Here is a 16747-nt window from a genome sequence, read left to right on the forward strand (position 1 = left end):
TAAGATATTTGGCTCTAAATTTAATAAGTAATTAATTATGGTATAATGAAATTTTCAGAAGAAAATAACATTTATTTTAACACATGGGTACTGCTATGGCATGCTTTGTAAGAAAAAGAACTACCAATATTTTTGGATGGAATAAATAAAATACTGCAACCCCAAAATTTTAGAAACCAAAACAATGATCAATATTTAAATGATATATTCATACCTGAACACCAAAGGAAAATGTTATTCCCTAGGTCTTCTTTAAATTCATCATTAAAGAGGTAACTGGATTCTGGAAATGCTTCATGGAATGTTGCATATATGGCTTGTGCCAAACAATCAGGATATATCTACCAAAATAAAATCATATTAGATTAATTTTATATTTTTAAATTTTAATATATGACAGCTGCCAAAGAAGTTATTATTTTTTAAATTTGCCTTGCAATTTATTAACCAAATAAAAATTTGCCATTTTTTAAATTCTAAAATCACATTTATATAAATTAATGTACATCACTATGCCTGAAAGCTAAATTTGAACTGGAATATGTTTCAGTAAGGAGCAATGCCACCCTCTCCACTCCCCGCAACCACCTGGAAATTAAATTTCTTTGGTTTCCTTATGATTTTAAATTTTAGTTTTTAAAACCAGTTTTACATTTATTTAATATTTTTAACTTTTATTTTATATTCAAGGGTACATGTGCAGGTTTCTTATATAGGTAAATTACATGTTAAGGAGGTTTTGTGAAAAGATTATTTCTTTTTATAATCATTTCTGTCAGGCCTCTGAGCCCAAGCCAAGCCATCGCATCCCGTGACTTGCACGTATACACCCAGATGGCCTGAAGTAACTGAAGAATCACAAAAAAAGTGAATATGCCCTGCCCCACCTTAACTGATGACATTCCACCACAGAAGTGTAAATGGCTGGTCCTTGCCTTAAGTGATGACATTACCTTGTGAAAGTCCTTTTCCTGGCTCATCCTGGCTCAAAAGCACCCCCACTGAGCACCTTGCGACCCCTACTCCTGCCTGCCAGAGAACAAACCCCCTTTGACTGTAATTTTCCTTTACTTACCCAAATCCTATAAAACGGCCCCACCCTTATCTCCCATCGCTGACTCTCTTTTCAGACTCAGCCAGCCTGCACCCAGGTGAAATAAACAGCAATGTTGCTCACACAAAGCCTGTTTGGTGGTCTCTTCACATGGACGCGCATGAAATTTGGTGCCGTGACTTGGATCGGGGGACCTCCCTTGGGAGATCAATTCCCTGTCCTCCTGTTCTTTGCTCCGTGAGAAAGATCCACCTATGACCTCAGGTCCTCAGACCGGCCAGCCCAAGGAACATCTCACCAATTTTAAATCAGGTAAGCGGCCTCTTCTTACTCTCTTCTCCAACCTCTCTCACTGTCCCTCAACCACCTTCTTCTTTCCACTCTTCAATCTCTCCCTTCTCTTAATTTCAATTCCTTTCATTTTCTGGTAGAGACAAAGGAGACACGTTTTATCCGTGGACCCAAAACTCCGGCACCGGTCACGGACTGGGAAGGCAGCCTTCCCTTGGTGTTTAATCATTGCAGGGACGCCTCTCTGATTATTCACCCACGTTTCAAAGGTGTCAGACCACGCAGGGACGCCTGCCTTGGTCCTTCACCCTTAGCGGCAAGTCCTGCTTTTCTGGGGAAGGGGCAAGTACCCCAACCCCTTCTCTCCTTGTCTCTACCCCTTCTCTGCTTTTCTGGGGGAGGGGCAAGTACCCCTCAACCCCTTCTCCTTCACTCTTAGCGGCAAGTCCCACTTTTCTAGAGGAGGGGCAAGTACCCCAACTTCGTATCTCTGCACCCCAATCCCTTATTTCCATGCCTCAACCTCATATCTCTGTGCCCCAACCCCTTATTTCCATGCCCTGACCCCTTATTTCTGTGCCCCATCCCTTATTTCCATGCCCCGACCTCTTATCTTTGTGCCCCAACCCCTTTTCCCACTTTTCTGGAAGGTAAGAACCCCCAAACCCCTTCCCTCCGTTTCTCTACTCTCTTTTTTCTCTAGGCTTGCTTCCCTCACTATGGGAACCTTCCACCCTCCATTCCTTCTTCTACTCCCTTGGCCTGTGTTCTCAAAAACTTAAAACCTCTTCAACTCACACATGACCTCAAACCTAAATGCCTTATTTTCTTCTGCAATGCTGCTTGATCTCAATACAAACTCGACAGTAGTTCCAAATAGCCAGAAAATGGCACTTTGAATTTTTCCATCCTGCAAGATCTAAATAATTCTTGTCGTAAAATAGGCAAATGGTCTGAGATGCCCGACGTCCAGGCATTCTTTTACACATCAGTCCCTTCCTAGTCTCTGTGCCCAGTGCAACTCGTCTCAAATCTTCCTTCTTTCCCTCCCACCTGTCCCCTGAGTCCCAACCCCAAGCGTCACTGAGTCTTTCTAATCTTCCTTTTCTACAGACCCATCTGAACTCTCCCTTCCTCCCCAGGCTGCTCCTTGCCAGGCCGAGCTAGGTCCCAATTCTTCCTCAGCCTCTGCTCCTCCACCCTATAATCTTTTTATCACCTCCCCTCCTCACACCTGGTCCGGCTTACAGTTTCATTCCGTGACTAGCCTTCCCTCTCCTGCCCAGCAATTTACTCTTAAAAAAGTGGCTGGAGCTAAAGGCATAGTCAAGGCTAATGCTCCTTTTTCTTTATCCCAAATCAGATAGCGTTTAGGCTCTTTTTCATCAAATATAAAAATCCAGCCCAGTTCATGACTTGTTTGGCAGCAACCCTGAGATACTTTACAGCCCTAGACCCTAAAAGGTCAAAAGGCCGTCTTATTTTCAAAATACATTTTATTGCACAATCTGCTCCTGACATTAAATAAAACTCCAAAAATTAAATTCCGGCCCTCAAACCCCACAACAGGATCTAATTAACCTCGCCTTCAAGGTGTACAATAATAGAAAAAAGTTGCAATTCCTTGCCTGCCCTGTGAGACAAACCCCAGCCACATCTCCAGCACACAAGAACTTCCAAACGCCTGAACCGCAGCGGCCAGGCGTTCCTCCAGAACCTCCTCCCACAGGAGCTTGCTACACGTGCCGGAAATCTGGCCACTGGGCCAAGGAATGCCCGCAGCCTGGGATTCCTCCTAAGCTGCGTCCCATCTGTATGGGACCCCACTGAAAATTGGACTGTTCAACTCACCTGGCAGCCACTCCGGGAGCCCCTGGAACTCTGGCCCAAGGCTCTCTGACTGACTCCTTCCCAGATCTTCTTGGCTTAGCGGCTGAAGATTGACACTACCCGATCGCCTCAGAAGCCCCCTAGACCATCATGGACGCTGAGTTTCGGGTAACTCTCACAGTGGAAGTTAAGCCCGTCCCCTTCTTAATCAATACGGAGGCTACCCACTCCACATTACCTTCTTTTCAAGGGCCTATTTCCCTTGCCTCTATAACTGTTGTAGGTATTGACAGCCAGGCTTCTAAACCTCTTGAAACTCCCCAACTCTGGTGCCAACTTAGACAATACTCTTTTAAACACTCCTTTTTAGTTATCCCCACCTGCCCAGTTCCCTTATTAGGCTGAGATACTTTAACTAAATTATCTGCTTCCATGACTATTCCTGGACTACAGCTATATCTCATTGCCGCCCTTCTTCCCAATCCAAAGTCTCCTTTGCGTCCTCCTCTTATATCCTCCCACCTTAACCCACAAGTATAAGATACCTCTACTCCCTCCTTGGCGACCGATCATGCACCCCTTACCATCTCATTAAAACCTAATCACCCTTAACCCACTCAACGCCAATATCCCATCCTGCAGCACGCTTTAAAAAGATTAAAGCCTGTTATCACTTGCCTGCTACAGCATGGCCTTTTAAAGCCTATAAACTCTCCTTACAATTCCCCCGTTTTACCTGTCCTAAAACCAGACAAGCCTTACAAGTTAATTCAGGATCTGCGCCTTATCAACCAAATTGTTTTGCCTATCCACCCTGTGGTGTCAAACCCATATACTCTCTTATCCTCAATACCTGCCTCTACAACCCATTATTCTGTTCTAGATCTCAAACACACTTTCTTTACTATTCCTTTGCACCCTTAATCCCAGCCTCTCTTTGGTTTCACTTCGAATGACCCTGACACCCATCAAGCTCAGCAAATTACCTAGGCTGTACTGCCGCAAAGCTTCACAGACAGCCCCCATTACTTCAATCAAGCCCAAATTTCTTCCTCATCTGTTACTTATCTCGGCATAATTATCATAAAAACACACGTGCTCTCCCTGCCAATTGTGTCCGACCGATCTCTCAAACCCCAGCACCTTCTACAAAACAACAACTCCTTTCCTTCCTAGGCATGGTTAGCACGGTCAGAATTCTTACATAAGAGCCAGGACCACACCCTGTAGCCTTTCTGTCCAAACAACTTGACCTTACTGTTTTAGCCTAGCCCTCATGTCTGTGTGCAGCGGCTGCCGCTGCTTTAATACTTTTAGAGGCCCTCAAAATCACAAACTATGCTCAACTCACTCTCTACAGTTCTCATAACTTCCAAAATCTATTTTCTTCCTCATACCTGACGCATATACTTTCTGCTTCCCGGCTCCTTCAGCTATACTAACTCTTTGTTGAGTCTCCTACAATTACCGTCGTTCCTGGCCCAGACTTCAGTCCGGCTTCCCATATTATTCCTGATACCACACCTCACCCCCATGACTGTATCTCTCTGATCCAACTGACATTCACCCCATTTCCCCAAATTTCCTTCTTTCCTGTTCCTCACCCTGATCACGCTTGATTTATTGATGGCGGTTCCACCAGGCCTAATCACCACACACCAGCAAAGGCAGGTTATGCTATAGTACAAGCCACTAGCCCACCTCTCAGAACCTCTCATTTCCTTTCCATTGTGGAAATCTATCCTCAAGGAAATAACTTCTCAGTGTTCCAACTGCTATTCTACTACTCCTCAGGGATTATTCAGGCCCCTTCCCTTCCCTACACATCAAGCTCGAGGATTTGCCCCACCCAGGACCAGCAAATTAGCTTTACTCAACATGCCCTGAGTCAGATAACTAAAATATCTCTTAGTCTAGGTAGATACTTTCACTGGATAGGTAGAGGCCTTTCCTACAGGGTCTGAGAAGGCCACCGCAGTCATTTCTTCCCTTCTGTCAGACATAATTCTTCAGTTTAGCCTTCCCACCTCAATACAGTCTGATAACAGACGAGCCTTTATTAGTCAAATCAGCCAAGCAGTTTTTCAGGCTCTTAGTATTCAATGAAACCTTTATATCCCTTATGGTCCTCCGTCTTCAAGAAAAGTAGAATGGACTAAAGATCTTTTAAAAACACACCTCACCAAGCTCAGCCACCAACTTAAAAAGGACTGGACAATACTTTTACCACTTTCCCTTCTCAGAATTCAGGCCTGTCCTTGGAATGCTACAGGGTACAGCCCATTTAAGCTCCTGTATAGACGCTCCTTTTTATTAGGCCCCAGTCTCATTCCAGACACCAGACCAACTTAGACTGTGCCCCCAAAAAACTTGTCATCCCTACTATCTTTTGTCTAGTCATACTCTTATTCACCGTTCTCAACTACTCATACATGCCCTGCTCTTGTTTACACTGCCAGTTTACACAGTTTTTCCAAGCCATCACAGCTGATATCTCCTGGTGCTATCCCCAAACTGCCACTCTTAACTCTTGAAGTAAATAAATAATCTTTGCTGGCAGGACTATGCTGAATCTCCTTAGGCACTCTCTAATCAGATATCCTGAGTCGTCCCAATTCTTAGACCTTTTATACCTGTTTTTCTCCTTCTCTTCTTCCATTCAGTTTCTCAATTCATCCAAAACCGTATCCAGGCCATCACCAATCATTCTATACGACAAATGTTTCTTCTAACATCCCCACAATATCACCCCTTACCACAAGACCACCCTTCAGCTTAATCTCTCCCACTCTAGGTTCCCACGCCGCCCCTAATCCCGCTTGAAGCAGCCCTGAGAAACATCGCCCATTCTCTCTCCGTACCACCCCCCAAAAATTTTTGCCGCCCCAACACTTCAACACTATTTTATTTTTCTTATTAATATAAGAAGGCAGGAATGTCAGGCCTCTGAGCCCAAGCCAAGCCATCGCATCCCCTGTGACTTGCATGTATATGCCCAGATGGCCTGAAGTAACTGAAGAATCACAAAAAAAGTGAATATGCCCTGCCCCACCTTAACTGACGACATTCCACCACAAAAGAAGTGTAAATGGCCGGTCCTTGCCTTAAGTGATGACATTACTTTGTGAAAGTCCTTTTCCTGGCTCATCCTGGCTCAAAAAGCACCCCCACTGTGCACCTTGTGACCCCCACTCCTGCCTGCCAGAGAACAAACCCCCTTTGACTGTAATTTTCCTTTACCTACCCAAATCCTATAAAACGGCCCCACCCTTATCTCCCATCGCTGACTCTCTTTTCGGACTCAGCCCGCCTGCACCCAGGTGAAATAAACAGCCATGTTGCTCACACAAAGCCTGTTTGGTGGTCTCTTCACATGGACGCACATGAAAATTTCTTTCATAAACATTTCTTTTTACAAACATTTCTTTATATATATATATATATATACCACTTTCTTTATCCACTTGTTGGTTGATAGGCATTTAGGCTGGTTTCATATTTTTGCAATTGCAAATTGTGCTGCTATAAACATGCGTGTGCAAGTGACTTTTTCATATAATGTCTTCTTTTCCTCTGGGTAGATACCCAGTAGTGGGATTGCTGGATCAAACGGTAGTTCTACTTTTAGTTCTTTGAATAATCCCCATACTGTTTTCCATAGTTGTTTTATTTGTTTACGTTACCACCAGCAGTGTAAAAGTGTTCCCTTTTCACCACACCCATGCCAACATATATTATTTTTGGATTTTTTACTTATGGTAATTCTTGCAGGAGTAAAATGGTATCATATTGTGGTTTTGATTTGTATTTCCCTAATAATCAGCGATGTAGTGCATTTTTTCATATGTTTGTTGGCCATTTGTATATCTTCTTTTGAGAATTGTCTATTCATGTCCTTTGTCCACTTTTTAATGGAATTATTTGTTTTTTTCTTGCTGATTCATTTGAGTTTCTTGTAGATTCTGGATATTAGTCCTTTGTCAGATTCGTAGTTTGCAAACATTTGCACCCACTCAGGATGCTGTTTACTTTGCAGATTATTCCTTTTGTTGTGCAGAAGCTTTTTAGTTTAATTAAGTCCCACCTATTTGTTTCTGTTTTTGTTAAGTTTGCTTTTGGTTTTTTGGTCATGAACTCTGCCTAAACCAATGTCTAGAAGAGTTTTTCCAATGTTATCTTCTAGAATTTTTATGGTTTCAGGTCTTAGATTTAAGTCTTTGAGCCATCTTGAGTTGACTTTTGTATAAGAGACAAGTATCCAGCTTTATTCTTCTACATGTGGTTTGCCAATTATCCCAGAACCATTTGTTAAATAGGGTCTCCTTTCCCCACTTTATGTTTTTGTTTGCTTTGTCAAAGATCAGTTGGCTGTAAGTATTTCGCTTTATTTCAGTGTTTTCTATGCTCTTTGATTTGTCTACTTGCCTATTTTTATACTAGTACCATGGTGTTTTGGTAACACAGCCTTCTAGTATAGTTTGAAGTTGGGTAATGTGATGCCTCTAAATTTGTTCTTTTTGTTTAGTCTTACTTTGGCTTTGTGGGCTTTTTGTTTCCATATGAATTTTAGAATTTTTTCTAGTTCTGTGCAGAAAGATGATGTTATTTTTATGGGAATTGCATTGAATTTGTAGGTTGTTTTTGGCAGTATGATCATTTTCACAATATTGATTATACCCATCTGTGAGCATGGGATGTGTTTTTATTTGTCTCATCTGTGATTTGTTTCAGCAGTGTTTTATAGTTTTCCTTGCAGAGGTCTTTCACCTCCTTCGTTAGGTATATTCCCAAGTTATTTATTTATTTGTTTTATTTATTTATATTTGCAGCTGTTGTAAAAGGGACTGAGTTCTTCATTTGATTCTCAGCTTGGTTGTTGTTGGTGTATAGCAGTGCTATTTATTTGTGTACACTGATTTCATATCCTGAAACTTTAGTGAATTAATTTGTCAGATATAGGAGCTTTTTTGATGAGTCTTTAGGGTTTTCTAGGTATACAATCATATCAACAGAAAACAGTGACAGTATGACTTCCTTTTTACTCATTTGGATGCCCTTTATTTCATTCTCTTGTTTGATTGCTCTGGCTAGGACTGCCAGTATGTTAAATAGAAGTGGTGAAAGTGGGCATCCTTGTCTTGTTCCAGTTCTCAGGGGGCAATGCTTTCAACTTCTCCCCATTCAGTATAATGTTGGCTGTGTATTTGTCATAGATGGCTTTATTACCCTGAGGTATGTCTCCTCTATGCCAATTTTGCTGAGGGTTTTAACCATAAAGTGATGCTGGATTTTGTCAAATAATTTTTCTGCATCTATTGAGATAATCATATGCTTTTTAGTTTTGTTTTTGTGATGTATCACATTTATTGACATATTGATGGTATGTTAAACCATCTCTGCATCCCTGTTATGAAACATACTTGATCGTGGTGTATTATATTTTTGATATGCTGTTGGAATCTGTTAGCTAGTATTTCGTTGAGGATTTCTGCATCTATGTTCATCAAGAATATTGGTCTGTAGTTTTCTTTTTTTGTTATGTTCTTTCCTGGTTTTGGTATTAGGGTGATCCTGGCTTCATAGAATGAATTAGGGAGGAGTCCCTCTTTCACCATCTTTTGGAATAGTTTCAGTAAAATTGGTACCAATTCTTCTTTAAATGTCTGATAGAATTCAGCTGTGAATCCATCTCATCCTCAAATTTTTTTTTATTACTGTTTCAATCTCACTACTTGTTATTGCTCCATTCAGAGTTTCTATTTCTTCCTGATATAATCTGGGAGAGTTGTATATTTCCTGGAATTTATCCATCTCCTCTAGATTTTGTAATTTGTGTGCATAAAGGTGTTCATAGTAGCCTTAAACGATCTTTTGTATTTCTGTGGTATCAGTTGTAATGTCTCCCATTATGTTTGTAATTGAGCTTACTTGGATCTTCTATTTTCTTGCTTAATCTTGCTAATGGTCTGTCAAATTTGTTAATCTTTTCAAAGAATCAACTTTTTGTTTTGTCTTTTATAGTTTTTTGTTTCAATTTCATTTAGTTCTTCTCTGATTTTTGTTGTTGATTTTCTTCAGCTGGGTTTGCGATTGGTTTGTTCTTGTTTCTCTGGTTCCTTGAGATGTGCCCTTAGATTGTCTATTTGTGCTTTTTTAGGCTTTTTGATATAGACATTTAATACTATGAACTTTCCTCTTAGCATGGCTTTTGCTGTGTCCCAGAGGTTTAGATAGGTCATGTCAGTATTATTGTTCAGTTCAAAGAATTTTAAAATTTTCATCTTAATTTCATTGTTAACCCAAAGATCATTAAGGAGCAGATTATTTAACTTCCATGTATCGGTATCATTTTGAGGGTTCCTTTTGGACTAATTTCTAATTTTATTCTACTGTGGTCTGAAAGAGTACTTCATATAATTTTGATTTTCTTAAATTTATTGAGACTTATTTTGTGGCCTATCATATGATCCCACCAGAAGGGAGCAGGAGTAGCTATTCTTTTTTTTTTTTTTAATTTTATTATTATTATACTTTAAGTTTTACGGTACATGTGCACAACGTGCAGGTTTGTTACATATGTATACATGTGTCATGTTGGTGTGCCGCACCCATTAACTCATCATTTAGCATTAGGTATATCTCCTAATGCTATCCCTCCCCCCACAACAGTCCTCAGTGTGTGATGTTCCCCTTCCTGTGTCCATGTGTTCTCATTGTTCAATCCTACCTATGAGTGAGAACATGCGGTGTTTGGTTTTTGTCCTTGCGATAGTTTGCTGAGAATGATGGTTTCCAGTTTCATCCATGTCCCTACAAAGGACATGAACTCATCCTTTTTTATGGCTGCATAGTATTCCGTGGTGTATATGTGTTACATTTTCTTAATCCAGTCTATCGTTGTTGGACATTTGGGTTGGTTCCCAGTCTTTGCTATTGTGAATAGTGCCGCTATAAACATACATGTGCATGTGTCTTTATAGCAGCATGATTTATAATCCTTTGGGTATATACCCAGTAATGGGATGGCTGGGTCAAATGGTATTTCTAGTTCTAGATCCCTGAGGAATTGCCACACTGACTTCCACAATGGTTGAACTAGTTTACAGTCCCACCAACAGTGTAAAAGTGTTCCTATTTCTCCACATCTTCTCCAGCACCTGTTGTTCCTGACTTTTTAATGATCACCATTCTAACTGGTGTGAGATGGTATCTCATTGTGGTTTTGATTTGCATTTCTCCGATGGCCAGTGATGATGAGCAGAGAAGTTTAGAGGAAAAAGAATAAAAAGAAACGAACAAAGCCTCCAAGAAATATGGGACTATGTGAAAAGACCAAATCTACATCTGATTGGTGTACCTGAAAGTGATGGGGATAATGGATCCAAGTTGGAAAACACTCTGCAGGATATTATCCAGGAGAACTTCCCCAATCTAGCAAGGCAGGCCAACATTCAAATTCAGGAAATACAGAGAATGCCACAAAGATACTCCTCGAGAAGAGCAACTCCAAGACACATAATTGTCAGATTCACCAAAGTTGAAATGAAGGAAAAAATGTTAAGGGCAGCCAGAGAGAAAGGTCGGGTTACCCACAAAGGGAAGCCCATCAGACTAACAGCGGATCTCTCAGCAGAAACTCTACAAGCCAGAATAGAGTGGGGGCCAATATTCAACATTCTTAAAGAAAAGAATTTTCAACCCAGAATCTCATATCCAGCCAAACTAAGCTTCGTAAGTGAAGGAGAAATAAAATACTTTACAGACAAGCAAATGCTGAGAGATTTTGTCACCACCAGGCCTGCCCTAAAAGAGCTCCTGAAGGAAGCACTAAACATGGAAAGGAATAACCAGTACCAGCCACTGCAAAAACATGCCAAATTGTAAAGACCATCAAGGCTAGGAAGAAACTGCATCAACTAACAAGCAAAATAACCAGCTAACATCATAATGACAGGATCAAATTCACACATAACAATATTAACTTTAAATGTAAATGGGCTAAATGCTCTAATTAAAAGACACAGACTGGCAAATTGCATAAAGAGTCAAGACCCATCAGTGTACTGTATTCAGGAAACCCATCTCATGTGCAGAGACACACATAGGCTCAAAATAAAGGGATGGAGGAAGATCTACCAAGCAAATGGAAAACAAAAAAAGGCAGGGGTTGCAATTCTAGTCTCTGATAAAACAGACTTTAAACCAACAAGGAGTAGCTATTCTTATATCAGACAAAATAGACTTTAAAGCACAGCAGTTAAAAAAGACAAAAAGAGACATTTATATAATGATAAAGCAATCAGTCCAACAGGAAAATGTCACAATCCTAAATTTATATGCATCTAACACAGGAACTCACAGATTTCTAAAACAATTATTACTAGGCACAAGAAATTAGATATACAGCCACACAATAATAGTGGAGGACTTCAATACTCCACTGACGACACCAAACAGGTCATCAAGATGGAAAGTCAACAAAGAAATAATGGACATAAATTATGCCCTAGAACAAATGGACTTAACAGATATTTACAGAATAGTCTACCAACAACTTCAGAATATACATTCTCTTCATCAGCAGATGGAATTCCAGTACTATGTTGAACAACTGGTGACAGTGTGTATCCTTGTCATGTTCCAGATCTTACAGGAAAAACTTTCAGTTTTTCCCCATTCAGCATGATACTAGCTCTGAGTCTGTCATATATGGTTTTTACTATGCTGAGGTATATTCCTTATATCACCAATTTTTTGATAATTTTTATCATGAAGGGATATGGAATTTTATCAAATGCTTTTTTTCAGCATCAATTGAAATGGTCATATGGTTTTTATCCTTCATTTTGTTAATATGATGTATCACATTGATTGATTTGCATATGTTGAACCATCATTCCACTTCAGGAATAAATGCCATTTGGTATTGATGAATGACCTTTCTCATGTATTGTTGAATTTGGTTTGTGGTATCTTGTTGAGGATTTTTGCATCAATATCCATCAGTGATACTGGTCTGTAGTTTTCTTTTCTTTTCTTGATGTGCCTTTGTCTAGTTTTGGTATCCAAATAATACTGCCTTGTAGAATGAGTTTGGGAGTATTCCCTCCTCTCTTTTTCTGAACTAGTTTGAGTAGAATTGGTATTAGTTCTTCTTTGAATGTTTGGTAGAATTCAGCAGTGAAGCCAGCAAGTCTTGGGCTTTTCCTTATTGGGGTACTTTTTATTATGGCTTTGATCTCATTACTTGGTTTGTTCAGGATTTGAATTTGTTCCTGGTTCAATCTTGGGAGGTGGTAGTATTTAGAAATCTGTCAATTTCCTCTAGATTTTCTAATTTATTGGCATACAGTTGCTCATGATAGCAACTAATAATCCTTTGACTTTCTGCAGTATCAGTTGCAATGTCTCCTTTTTCATTTCTGATTTGTATCTTGTCTTTTTTACTTAGTCTGGCTAATGATTTGTCAATTTTTTCTAACTTTTCAAAAAACAAACTTGTTTTATTAATCTTTCTTATCATTTGTTTTCATTTCAATTTCATTTACTTCTGCTCTGATCTTTATTATTTATTTTCTTCTCCTAATTTTGGGTTTGGTTTGCTCTTGCTTTTCTAATTCTTTAAGACACATTGTTAGACTGTTTCTTTGAAGTTGTTCTTTATTGATGTAGGCACTTACAGCTATAAATATGCCTCTTAGTACTGCTTTCACTCTATTCCATAGATTTTGGCATGTTGTGTTTCCATAGTCATTTGTTTAAAGAGATTTTTCAAATTCTTTCTTAATTTCTTCATTGACCCACTGGTCATGCGGAGCATATTGTTTAATTTCCACGTTTACTTTCAAAATTTCTTCTCGTTATTGATTTGCATATGTATTTTTAAATTGTTATATCCTCTTGCTGAATTGACCCCCTTATTATTATGTAATAACCTTCTTTGTTTCTTCTTATAGTTTCTGTATTTAAGTCTATTTTGTCTGATACAAATATAGCAATTCCTCTTTTTTTGGTTTCCATTGGCATATGAAGTGTGTTTTTTGTCAGCAACAGAACAACGAGTCTTGTTTTTCCATCCATTCAGCCAGTTTTTTAATTAGAGTTTAGTCCACTTATGCTCAATATTATTATTGGTAAGTAAGGGCTTACTTCTGTGATTTTGTTATTTGTTTTCTTGTTCTGTGGTCTTCTCTTCCTTCTTTCTTTGCTCCTGTCTTCCTGTAGTGAACGTGATTTTCTCTGGTGACATGCTTTAGTTTCTTGCTTTGTATTTTTTGTGTATCTACTGTATGTTTTTTGGTTTGAGGTTACCATGAGGCTTGCAAACACTATTTTAAAACCCATATTTTAACCTGGTAACAACATAATACCATTTCCATAAACAAACTAATAAAAAGTCAATGTTTTAAATTTGTCCCCCCACTTTTTAACTTTTTGTTGTTTCTATTTATATCTTACTGTATTATGTCTTAAACAGTTGTTGAAATTATAATTTTTGAGTGGTTCCTCCTTTATTTAGTCTTTCTACTTAGGATAAGAGTAGTTTACACACAACAGTTGCAGTGTTTTAATATTCTGTGTTTTTTCTGTGTACTTACTATTACCAGTGAGTTTTGTAAATATAAGTGATTACTTATTGCTCATTAATGTTTTTTCTTTCTGATTGAAGTCCTCCCTTTAGCATTTCTTGTAGGATAGGTCTGGTATTGCTGAAATCCCTCAGCTTTTGTGTGGGAATATCTTTATCTCTCCTTCATGTTTGAAAGATATTTTTGCCAGATATACTACTTTGGGTAAATGTTTTTGTTCCTTCAGCACTTTAAATATATCATTCCATTCTCTTCTGGCCCATAAGGTTTCCACTGAAAAGCCTGCTGCCAGATGTATTACAGCATTATTGCATGTTGTTTCTTTCTTTTATCTTGCTGATTTCAGGATCCTTTCTTTATCCTTGACCTTTGGGAGTCTGATTATTAAACATCTTAAGTAATCTTTGGGTTAAACCTGCTTAGTGTTCTACAACCTTATTGTATTTGGATATTGATATTTTTCCTTTAGGTTTAAGGAAATTGTCTATCATCCCTTTCAATAACCTATCTACCCCATCTCTTTCTCTACCTCCTTTTTAAGGCCAATAACTCAGATTTGCCCTTTTGAGGCTATTTTCTAGATCCTGTAGGCATGTTTTATTGTTTTTTATTCTATTTTCTTTTGATTTCCTTGTGTGTTTTCAAATAGCCTATCTTCAAGCTCACTAATTCTTTCTTCTGCTTGATCCATTCTGCTATTTAAGGACTCTGATGCATTCTGCAGTGTGCCAATTGCATTTTCAGCTCCAGAATTTCTGCTTCTTTTTATTTCTATCTCTTTGTTAAATTTATCTGATATAATTCAGATTCCTTCTCTGGGTTATCCTGAATTTATTTGAGTTTCCTCAACACAGCTATTTTAAAATTTCGTCTCAAAGGTCACATATCTCTGTTTCTCCAAGACTGGTCCCTGGTGCCTTATTTAGTTAATTGCTGAAGTCTTTTCCTGGATGTGTTGATGCCAGTTGATGTTCTTTGGGGTCTGGGCATTAAAGAGTTAGGTATTTATTGTAATATTCACTGTTTGCACTTATTTGTAGCTGTCCTACTTGGGAAGGCTTTCCAGATACTTGAAAGAGCTTGGGTGTTGTGATATAAGCTGTATCTACTTTAAGGGACACCCCAAGCCCAGTAACACTGTGGTTCTTGCAGACTTGTGGAGGTAATTCTCTGAATTGCCAGGCAGAGACTTTTGTTCTCCTCCCTTACTTTATCCCAAACATACAGAATCTCTCTGTTCTGACACCTAAAAATGTAGGTGGAGTGACACAAGCACTCCTGTGGCTATCACCATTATGACTGCTTTGGGTAAGACCTGAAGCCAGAACAATGCTGGGTCTCACTGAAGGCCTGCAGCAATCACTCCCTAACTACTGTATATGTTTGCTCAAGGCCCTGGTGCTCTACAATCAGCAAGTGGCAAAGCCAGCCAGGCCTGTGTCCTTCCCTTCAGGGTGGTGAGGTTCCTCAGGCCCCTGGTAGGTCCAGGTGTGCTGCCTGGGAGCCAGAGACTAAAGAAAAAAAAACCTCAGAGCTGGCACTCAAACCACAAGATGCAGTCCTTCCTACTCTTCCCTCCCCTTTCCAAAGGCAGAGTCATCTCACTCTGTAGCCACTGCCACACCATGCCATGAGGAATATTGCCAGACTATCAGCCAATGTTCCCTTAAGGGCCACAGGCTCTTAAATCAGCTCTTGTTGAACGCTGCCTGGCCTGGTACACAACCTTCAGGGAAGTGGGCTCCTCTCTGCCCCAGGGCAGGTCCAGAAATGCTGCCCAAGAGTCAACTCCTGGAACTGGGGACCCCAAGAGCCCAGCTGGTGTTCTCCCCACCTGTGGCCATGCTGGTACCTGAAGCCAGCAAGTCTCAGAGTATCACCTAGGGCCCTCAATGTAGTACTTGGGTATTGCTGCTAGTTATTCAGTGCTCAACGGCTCTTCAGTTAGCAGGTGATAATGCTGCCAGGATTGGGCTCTTTCCTTCAAGGCAGTGTATTCCATTTTTGCCCAGGGTGTGTCTAGAAATGTCATCTGGAAACTAGGTCCTGGAATAAAGGACTCACATCTCTGTCTGATGCCCTATCCTGCTGGTGCTGAGCTGGTATCCAAGATGCAAGTCAAAGTCCTCCCCACTCTTCCCTCTCCTTTCCTCTAATAGAAGGAAGGGGTCTCTTTTGGAGCTGTGAGCTGTGCAGCCTGGGGTTATGAGAGAGGTGATGCCAGTACTCCCTTGGCTGCCCCTACTGATGTGTCACTTTGTTGTGTGCACACTCCAGTCCATTATCTCTGGACCTCGTTCAGTAATAGGTCTTGCTTAAGAGTCGCAGTCCTTATGGCCTAGACTTTCAGATTTACTTGGAGACACAGAACGTGTAGCCCTCTGTGGCAAGGTTTGCAGGTTCTCAAGTTCTGACCACTGGGATCCACAATTCCCCTCTGTCTAGGGCTGGTTTAAATGCTCCCTCTGTGGGCCGGTATCAGCTGAGTTTGGTTTGGTTTTCTTTCAGTTAACTGCCTCACAATGTTGTGTTCTTCCCCCAGCACTCAGAAATGCTCTCTGCACTACACTGCCACTGCTGGGGGTTGGGGAGGGGTGGTGTTGGTGATTCCAGACTGCTTTTCCTATCTCTTCAGTGCCTCTTTCAGTGATATGAAGCTAAAACTAGGCACTATAAGTACTTGCCTGATTTTTGTTTTTTATGAAGGTGTTTTTTTCTGTGTAGATAGTTGTTAACTTGGTGTCCTTGTGGGGGGACAATCAGTGAGGTTCTTATTCTGCCATTGTGCTCTGCCTCTGCCTGTTTTATCTTAAATTAGAATAGCAACTTCTGCTTCTTTTCTGTTTGCTAGGTGGATTTTTCTCCATCCCTTTACTTTGAGCCTATGGGTATCACTGTATGTGAGATTGGTCTCTTGAAGACAGCATGCAGTTGGGTCGTCTTTATTCAACTTGCCACTCTGTCCCTTTTAACTGAGGCATTT

At 40.1% G+C, this 16747-nt stretch overlaps 1 protein-coding gene across 13 annotated transcripts in view; it reads right to left on the reverse strand.

Annotated features, from left to right (window-relative positions):
* FAM227B (family with sequence similarity 227 member B) overlaps nt 1–16747 on the reverse strand; it is a 290230-nt gene that overhangs the window by 207581 nt on the left and 65902 nt on the right. For all 13 annotated transcript variants that reach the window (XR_008494152.1, XM_054451200.1, XM_054451199.1 and 10 more), the window contains one exon: nt 215–341. Coding sequence is in view for 12 of the 13 variants with exons in the window: in XM_054451200.1 (XP_054307175.1) it covers nt 215–341 (127 nt within the window). In the remaining variant the exon portion in view is untranslated. The remainder of the gene's footprint in view (nt 1–214; nt 342–16747) is intronic.

The sequence above is a fragment of the Pongo pygmaeus genome, chromosome 16 (assembly GCF_028885625.2).
Source record: "Pongo pygmaeus isolate AG05252 chromosome 16, NHGRI_mPonPyg2-v2.0_pri, whole genome shotgun sequence".
NCBI lineage: Eukaryota > Metazoa > Chordata > Mammalia > Primates > Hominidae > Pongo > Pongo pygmaeus.